The sequence below is a fragment of the Pinus tabuliformis genome, chromosome 6, assembly GCF_031772625.1.
Source record: "Pinus tabuliformis cultivar Carrire ecotype Pingquan chromosome 6, CPIR1, whole genome shotgun sequence".
NCBI classification, from domain to species: Eukaryota; Viridiplantae; Streptophyta; class Pinopsida; order Pinales; family Pinaceae; genus Pinus; species Pinus tabuliformis.
In genome coordinates this window covers 1,899,291,611-1,899,301,578 of record NC_142292.1, presented here as the reverse complement: position 1 = coordinate 1,899,301,578, position 9,968 = coordinate 1,899,291,611, and the positions used below count along the sequence as shown (strand labels likewise).

Genomic DNA, 9,968 nt, shown 5'->3' with positions numbered 1-9,968 from the left:
CCATAAATCATACTGCACAACAGTTCACGTTGAGATAAATCCAAAAGGCGCATGGATAAAATTATGAGAAATTATGAGAATGCTCGCTCATAAGATATCTAAAAAGAATTGAGCAAATGGGAGTAGGTAGATGGCCTAATGTTATCTTCAATGAAAGCATGAGTGAAAGAAAGAAAACATGGATGAAACAAAACTACATATGAATCCAAAAATGGAATATTTACTTCAATGCGTGTCCCACAAATAACAAAGAGCTAAAGGATTTTGTTACGGAAAAGTTTTGTCCACCAGTATGGGGAAGAGAGTTTGGTAGAAAAAAAAAGTATTACATTGAAAAATTCAACCCAACATATGATCTACAACAAAAAAAAATTCATTAAAACTAACATTCCGTGAAAAACAAATAATTAAAAAATTTAGCCAGTTCGTTATCAATTTAAACAATAAAACAAATTTCAGTGTAAAGATTAAGATTCATATGGACGGCCGCATTTTACTTTAGAAACGTCAAACGCACTGACTCCTCCGCATGGAATACGCGTCTCACCGTGCAATAAAAAACATTTAATTGGTCAATGGTGAGGATCACGTCGTAATTTGGATGTTAGGCCCACAACGCAACTACTTGGAACTGGCAGCCAGTTTGTGTTGTGCAGGGAATGTAGTTGCCTGCAGGCCTGATTTGACGTTCTTTTCCATTTTAAACGTATTTATTTGATGCTTACCGCAAATTTTGAAACGTCAAAATGATGGCGTTACCGGGCCACAAACAATTTTGTTATGATGTAAGATTTTTTCCAAGAAATATAATTTTGAGTGTTTGAATAATATTTTTACATTGGAAATGGATTTTATATCAAGAATATTTGGTACAAAATCTTAAATTCAAAAAATTTCTAATAAAATTTTCCTAAAATCATATCAAAATTTTCAATTGTTTTAAAAAAATATGTGAAACTTGACTAGTTAAAATATTTTGAAACAGTATTATATTTAAAATCATATCAAAAATTTCAATTGTTTTAAAAAAAAATGTGAAACTTGACTAGTTAAAATATTTTGAAACAGTATTATATTTAAGTTGCCGCAGGTTTGGTTATGTCAGTGAAAAAAATTTGAAATGGTAAATTTGACTTCTATGTATTTAAATATATTTAAGTTGCTTGAGATTTTTATAGATATGAGAAGTGATAAGGAAAAGAATTGAAGCGTTGTTAAATATTTTTTTTGTACTAATGAGTTAGAGAGTGTTGTTAAATAAATTTTTTATATGTACTAGATTTATTGGGTTATAAAAATTTGAAATGTTAAAATGAGGGCATTGTCTATAGAAGCTATAATTTAGTTAGGATGTAAGAATTTTTTTAAGAAATATAATTTTAAGAGTGTTTGAATCATTTTTTGGGCATTCAAAATTTGTATCAAGATTTTTTGGGAATCAGGATTTCTAAAAATTTCTGATAATATTTTCTCAAAATCATGCCAAAATTTCCATTGTTTTTAAAAAATTATAGCTAAATTATTTTCTAAAATATTTTGAAATCAGTCTCTATTATATTTAAGTTGCCAAGTTTGGTTTGAGATTCTTTTTCCTTTTAAAATTTTGATTGGTGAGTGGCAGTGAAAAAAATTTGAAATTGTAAATTTGAATTTTATGTATTTAAATATATTTAAGTTGCTCAACAAAAATTTTAATAAATGGCTTAAACAAAAGTTAACCTATAAAATCTACTTATTTTTTGTTATTGATTTGCTGTAAATGAGATTTTTATAGATAAGAAAACTAATAACAAAAAAAAATTGTAGTGGTAACATTTTCTAATTGTTAAATATTTTTTTATAAATATTAATAAATTATTTAAAAAAAAACTACCCTATTCTTATAGATGAGAAAAGTAATACCCAAAAAAAATGGGAGTGATGACATTTTCTAATGGTTAAATATTTTTCTATAAATACTAATGAGGGCTATCTTTAAAAAAAAAATAACTGCCTTCCAAACTATCTTTCAGAAATAACTACATTCAACTTACCTTTTCATTCTCTTTTTTCATTGTTAACCTATTTTTTAATTGTTATAAAAAAAATTACATATAACCACACCAAAAAAATTTTCATTCCCTTTTTTCATCGTTAACCTATTTTTTAATTGTTATAAAAAAATTACATATAACCGCACAAAAAAAGGGTGAAATGACAAAAAGAGAAACATAAAATAACAAGCATGAAAAACAAATAACCATGACGAAATTAAAATTTGATTCCAAACCTGATTGCTTGTTACACATGGCGAAGGGCTTGCATACACGATTACCCTAGTATGAATGGTTCGTGGCCAACGTCAGTCCAGCTCATTGTTGGCGCACGACGACAGGCTGTTGAATCGGGACAATGACAGGTCGAAACTGGGGGAAGTGCAACAGAAGACCAGACTGAGCAGTAAGCATGTGCAAAGAAGAAGCAAGGAGGGAAGGGGGCGTCCTGTCAATGGCCCACATAACATGCCGTGTTCCGCTGTACACAGAAAGCGAATCCCTCCAGTGTTACCCCGCACCACTATATTATATCACAACCCTCTTGCTTTTCTCGTGTCTGTCTGCACATTCTCTGTGTCGAGCCTTCTCTTTTCCTCTTCCTCGCGCATTTATTCCTGTTGTTTTCATTTTTGAGGAAGAGAAAGGGATCGACTCCATACAGTTTCCGTGACACGAATTTGCACTAGGACAGCAACTCACAGACAAGATGGCCCGATTCAATGCAGTTCTCTGCTTCGTTTTTGTCGTGGGATTGTTCAGCTCGGCCTCTATGGCAGCGCCCACACCATCACCCGCCCCCAAAACGTCGCCGGCCAAATCCCCGTCACTCGCCCCCACGATATCGCCCGCCAAATCACCCGCTTCTCCTCCTCCTGCGGCCTCTCCAACTGTTGCTTCTCCTCCTCCTGTGGCCTCCCCAACTGTTGCTCCTGCTACAGCCACCACCCCAAGCACACCCCCAACTGGGGGTCCCTCTGCCACCTCCAGTTCATCTCCCGTTAGTCCTCCCAGCCCAGGCAACTCTGGAGCCCCCTCAACTGCCAGTTTAGGGAAGATGGCCATCTTTGGAGCCGCCTTGGTTGGAGGAGCTGCTTTCCTTCTTTAAGCCTGCCTACCTCCATGCATTATCATGTCCATCCTCATTTCCTTGCTTGCATTTATTTATGTGTGTTGTCCTTTAACTAGTTGGATCTGAAGCAGCGTTTTGCCCTGGTTGAAGAAGGAAATCAAGCATGGATTCTTGACATATGTATGTATGAGTATTGGGATTGATTTCATTCAAAGACACAGCAGAGCCTGATGCAGATAAGCTCGTTTGTCTCTTTCAAATTATTTTTTCTGATTCCACTCTTCGGCTGATAGAGTTGGAGATGTACTCAGTCCTCCACATTCATTGGACATCCTTGATGTTATCCTTCATGTCATGGTTTTTGACAATGATTTTTATGTAGAATAAGAAACTTTTGTTGGAATAATAATAATGGCTGATGCGTTGATCTATTTAGCGAAGTATTTGGTTAATGGGATTTGCTGGATAGATCATGACTATGTTAATGAGATTGCTCAAGAGCGTAACCTAGATGATAATAAAACCTTGTAAAATTCTTATCAAATTAATCATGGGAAAGAGGAACATATATATAACTTAATGTTTGATTCTGTGGATGTGTGGGAGTTTGCTGCAATGCAATGGTCTTACTCTGAACATGTAGCTTTCAAACCCAATAGTGTAACCTAGATGATAATAAAACCTTGTAAAATTCTTTTCAAATTAACCATGGGAAAGAGGAACATATACATAACTTAATGTTTGATTCTATGGATGTGTGGGAGTTTGCTGCAATGCAATGGTCTTACTCTGAACATGAAGCTTTCAATCCCAATAGTGTAACCTAGATGATAATAAAAACTTGTAAAATTCTTATCAAATTAATCATGGGAAAGAGGAACATATATATAACTTAATGTTTGATTCTGTGGTTGTGTGAGAGTTTGTTGCAATGCAATGGTCTTACTGTGAACATGTAGCTTTCAGATTATGTGGATGTGTGGGAGTTTGTTACAATGCAGCAGTCACATTTTTTCTTGGACCAGTTGATCGTGACTTAATGGGATTGCATAATACCAGAATTTAAATAATAATGCATAATATTCCAATTTAAATAATAATAAATTTTTGTAAATTTTTTATCAAATTGATAATGATATAAAATTTTGTAAACTTTTTATATATATAATCAGTTTATTTTTGATGTTTGGAATAGATTTACATTAATCTCGCAGGTGTTCAAATTTATGGAGCCGTCACTAATAAGTAGTAAAAAAAAAATATAAACAATATGAAAACAAGTCTGTGTAATTTTATGGTTATTATAAATGTGTATAAATTAATTAATATATAAAAATAATAATATAAATAAATATGTATCAACTACATTTATAATTATTATAATTATTAGTAAACACTTTATTTTTAAATATATTAATATTAATTCTACAAAGGCATTTATTTGCAAAAGTTGATATGGCTTTATAATTTTGTAGTTATTATGAAGTCAGCTCAATGAAACCTTTTGTATGATGGTTTCTGTTTTGGCATATATAAATTTCCTTTAGCGTTGAATTGCATGAAGGCTGAGCTGTGATAGCTCTGATACCTTTTGTCGTTTGTTCGGCGAAGATAGTAGAGTGAATGATTCACTGATTAATTATTCAGTCTTTTGGTGTTTTGGTGTCTTTAGCTTTTGTAAGGTTTTTCTGTGGATTATTCAATTCATTCATCATGAAGATGGGAAGATCCAGAAACAATTTTATTCCATCGACAATACGCTCAAAGTGTAGTTTTCATGACTCGATCAATTTAACCCAAACCCTACTCCAAAAGATATTCCTTAATTTAATATCTTAAATTCCTGGATGTAAGAAGGATTAGTATTGTCTTTCACAGTGTTAAAAGATATTTTTAGGAATAAGATTTAATTGTGACATTAAGATATTTTTAGGCATAAGATTTAATTATAGTCCTTTTTTTTGATGGTGTTTTGATGGTGTGTTAAGTTGAATTTGTAAATGGAAGTAAATATATTTAATAGTGAGATTTGTAGTTTTGGAATAATATAATTTTCCTAATTAATTGAGTCAAGAGGTTTATTTTACAGCTTAGTATGAGGTATAAGTAAGTTTGTTAGTTAATCTATGTCTCTTTAACCTAAAAAGAAAAATAAAATCTATGTTGATATCAATTTCATATATAGAAAAAAAATAAGTTTTTATAGTTAAAATTTTTATTTGGTCTTATATATGCTCTATTTAGCATTCAAAAATACAATTTAAATAATGAAAAATAACAGTGTATTTTGCACTCTAAAAAAGGGTGCACTTGAAGAAATATGATGCCTATGGGCTCATGTTAGATCCGTACTTAAGATCTATACTAGATTTTATTCTCTCCTGAAATGGTTCAATATAAAAGAGATGTTGTAATGTCATGTCTGGTTCATTATAGAAGAGATGTTGTAATGTCTTGTCCTCTAGTGCCTTGACTTGGTCAGTTACATAAAAATAAAAATTAAAGTTAATAATTAAAATATAGTTTACGTAAAATAGTGAATTTACCATTAGTGGTATTTTAGCAGCCCATGGTTTTTCCAAATGGTGTGTGTATTTAAAAAGCCTAGATACATCCTAAGCATCAAGAAGGATCAAACTTCAAGAGGTGCAAATCTCTTTTAAAATGAAAAGATCTTTGATCGTCTAAGGTGTTTGGTATATCTAGAGTTAAAATGGATATAAGCTAGTTTTTTAGTTTGAACTCTTATATAAAATTTGAATTTAAAATTTAATGAAAATTATAACTTACATAAATTAAATAATTTACAACTCATAAAAAATGTGTGATATTAATTATGAACTTTGTTTTTAGTAAACAAGTCTTGCCATCCAAACCTCATCTTAATAATAATAATAAAACCAACACTAATTACTAGTGTGTGATATATAAAGAATACCAAGATACTTGTATAATATATAAAGATTATTAAAAATATAATATATAAAGGATACCAAGATATTTGTATGATATATAAAGATTATCAAAATAATTTTAAGAAATTTTGAAAAAAATGAAATTGAAATTAAAATTAAATATTTTTTTAATTAAAAAGTAAAATTAAAAATGATATTAATTAATATATAATATATATATATATATATATATATAATGCCTTGATGCAATATGAAGTGGTCAAAACTATACTTATTAGGTTTTAATTAGAATTCAGATTCAAATGTGATGTGATATTAAAAAGATTTCTTTCCAATTTGAAAAACATATGTTAAATTAATAGATATACTAGTGCACACAAATTTACTAGTACTAAAGACTTGTGGTTCCTTTAATGCTTCTTGATATAACATGAGCTTTGAAATAAAGAGAAGTTAAGAATACTAAATGTTTTATAATATTTTAGATTAAATTTTTTACTCAATTCCATAGATCATGCATGCAAGTTTCCAAAGGATGTAATTCTATTCTATAATAAACAACACTTCATACTGAATAGCTAGCAAAAGGCACACAAAGAGCATGCAATACTTAAGCAACAATATGAAAATTACAAGAGAAGCCAATAGGATTATAAGTGAATACAATTCTCACATTAAATCACTTAATTCATTAATACAATTGATAGTCTTTAAATAGAATTTGATTAATTCAATTTATAGATTTTTTGGTAAATGCAATGAAGGTCATTGACATTGTCATCTCTACCCTATTGTGGATGCCATTAAGGAAGTCTACTCAAATATTGTGGATGCCATCAAGGAAGTCTACTCAAATATTGTGGATGACATTAAGGAAGTACTTGGAATAGTTAAAGTCATTGGTTTCGTTAAGTAACAAGAAATCTTGTTTCAAAAGATACCTTGCATTACTGATATTTTATTTAAACATTAAGAAAAATATATTATAAACACACAAGAATAAACACTACTAGTAATGCAAGGTATCTTTTGAAACAAGACTTCTTGTTACTTAACTAAACCAATGAGTTTAACTATTCCAACTTCCTTAATGGCATCCAAAATATTTGAGTAGCTCCATTTTTTTGAGCTACCCAGGGTAGAGATGACAATGTCAATGACCTTCATTGCATTCACCAAAAAATCTACAAATTGAATTAATCAAATTCTATTTAAAGACTATCAATTGTATTAATGAATTAAGTGATTTAATGTGAGAATTGTATTCACTTGTAATCCTATTGGCTTCTCTTGTAATTTTCATATTTATGGATATATCATATTTGGTTTTCAAAATGGGTCATGTTGTTTTTAGATTTGTTGGGATTCTTCTGTGATAAAGGAACAATGAAAGATTAATTGAATTTGACCCAAAAAAATGGTCAAATTGAAAAAAATGAAAAAAAATATTTCACCTATTTTGAAAAATATTTTCAAAATATTAAGAAGTGGTGAAAACCACTTTTGGAAAATTTTCACCACTTTTGGAAAATATAACTTTTACCACACATTACCCAAAATTTAGTTTAAAATGGTTAATTTCAAAAGTATAAACCTCTATTACCCATTAGAGTCATTCATTATGTGAACTAATTTTGAAAATCAAAAATGCATTTTGAAATCCTAAATTGGTTGTTAAGTTGATTAAATCTTACTTTTAAAATCTAAACTATTTCTATTTTTAAAAGATAATAAATATTTAATAATAATTACAAAATTATTTTTTTTCTTAGCAAAAAAAAAACTCCGAGTAGCGTTAAATTTTTATGTTTTATATTTTCTAAACTAGCCATGGTAAAGATAAAAACAATGATACTCTTCATTATATTTACCAAAGAATTGTATGAATTGAATGAAGCAAATTGTCTTTAACTACTCTCATGTGCATTAATTACTCTCATGTGCATTAATGAATTGAATGGTCTTATTTATATTAATGAATCAAATGGTTTAACATTGAGAATTATATGATATTGTAATCTTATTGGCTTTTATCATATTTGCCATAATGCTACATATGCTTCAATTGGTTTTCAAAATACTCTCACTTGCATTAATGAATCAAATGGTTTAACATTGAGAATTATATGATATTGTAATTTTATTGGCTTTTATTATCTCTACCGTAATGCTACATTGCTTTAATTGGGTTTTAAAATAGTTCATGGTCTTCTGAGGTTTATTGTGATCTTTACATTGAAAAATGAAATGATTTTGATAAAAAATTTGTCAAACGAATAGATTAAATTTTTTTTAAATTTATTTCACCAAATTTATAAAATTAAATAAATATAATCAAAACATTAAAAACAATGTCAAAAATACATATGGAAAAACCAAATTTTAAAATAAAATAAATATTAAAACCACTTCCAAAATACACAACTTTCATCTACTAGGAAACCAATTTTTAAAATAAAATAACTAAAATCATAGCTTTTATATACTGGATAGTCAATTTTTAAAATAAAATAATTAAACTTAAAAGTATCAACTACCCATTGCGGTCGCCCATTGTGATACAGCAACCATTTTAAAATTTTAAAATTCCAAATTGATTATTAAATTAATTAAGTTTTACTATTAAAAATTAAATACTTTCGATTTTTTAATAACGATAAATGTTTCACAAAAAATTAAGATTAAAAAAAACCTTTCCTGAATAAAAAATCTTAAAAATGCCCCTGGTAACATTCAATGTTCACAAACAATGTGCCGAACCTTGAAAACCAATCAGATCTTTTTGGTTTGCTCAAAATATCCTATGCATGTGAAAGGTGGCATAAAAATAATGTCAGATTCGTTGCCCATGTGCTCCGTGCTCTAAATGAGGAAAATGCTCTATTTATGACAATCTTGATTCCTGTGGCGAATTGTTTTATATATATATATATAGCCTTAAAACAAAATTCATCGTGCTTAGCTGTGTTAAATATAAAATGCTACAATTGATTGATAAAAGTAACATGTATTGTTTATATTTGTCTTTTAGTATGTTTGTTTGTGGATTGTTTAGTTCACATATAAATATGCTTGGTTTAATTCATATGTTTTGTTTGGTTGGTGTTGTGTCAGTGTTCAAAGTGTGTTTAAATATGTTTGTTTGTGGATTGTTTGGCTCATATAAATGTGCTTTGTTTGATTAATCTGTTTTATTTGGTTGGTGCCCTCTCATTTTGTAAAATTGTTGGTAGGTGTAATCTGTATGCTGTTGTTATATAGCTGTATGTTACATGTTTAGATTTTAATATTATTGGTTTAGATGTATGATACAGATAATTTTTTACATTTTTATATTAATTTGATAGTAGGATATTTTGTTAAATTCTATATTAATCTACGAATAATACATTAATAAATTAAAAATAAAATTAAAAATCAAACATCATATTATAATATAATATAAAATTAAATTAATATAAATATTATAATATAAATTGATAATATATAATGAATATATAATATTGATATATAGTTTGATTGGGTCTGATGGTTAAGAACATGTGTTTTTTCTTAAGTGGTCATAAATTCAAATCTAGAAGAGTTCATGTGTAATATACTAATTTAATACTCTGCAAATGTAATATACTAATTTAATAGAGAAACTTTTTTCTAATACATAATGAGACAAAGTTAATTAAATTCATTACCCCTAAGCACTTAGCTTGCCCAATCAATTCTTCACATTTTATTGTCAATGCTTATTTTTGGTGCTCATATTTTATTGCAATATAAGCTAAATTCAATGCATCTATTTGGTGGGGTTTCTTCTTAAGTGGTCACAAATTCAAATCTAGAAGAGTTCATGTGTAATATACTAATTTAATACTTTGCAAATGTAATATACTAATTTAATAGAGAAACTTTTTTCTAATACATAATGACACAAAGTTAATTAAATTCATTACC

The 9,968-nt window shown here is 28.7% G+C and overlaps 1 protein-coding gene across 1 annotated transcript; it reads left to right on the top strand.

Moving 5' to 3' along the window:
* Positions 1-2,573: 2,573 nt before the first annotated feature.
* Positions 2,574-3,536, top strand: LOC149266785 (uncharacterized). Its single transcript, XM_089397464.1, has one exon. The coding sequence runs from the start codon at positions 2,743-2,745 to the stop codon at positions 3,139-3,141; it is 399 nt and encodes a 132-aa protein (XP_089253590.1). The 5' UTR covers positions 2,574-2,742; the 3' UTR covers positions 3,142-3,536.
* The last annotated feature ends 6,432 nt before the right edge of the window (positions 3,537-9,968 follow it).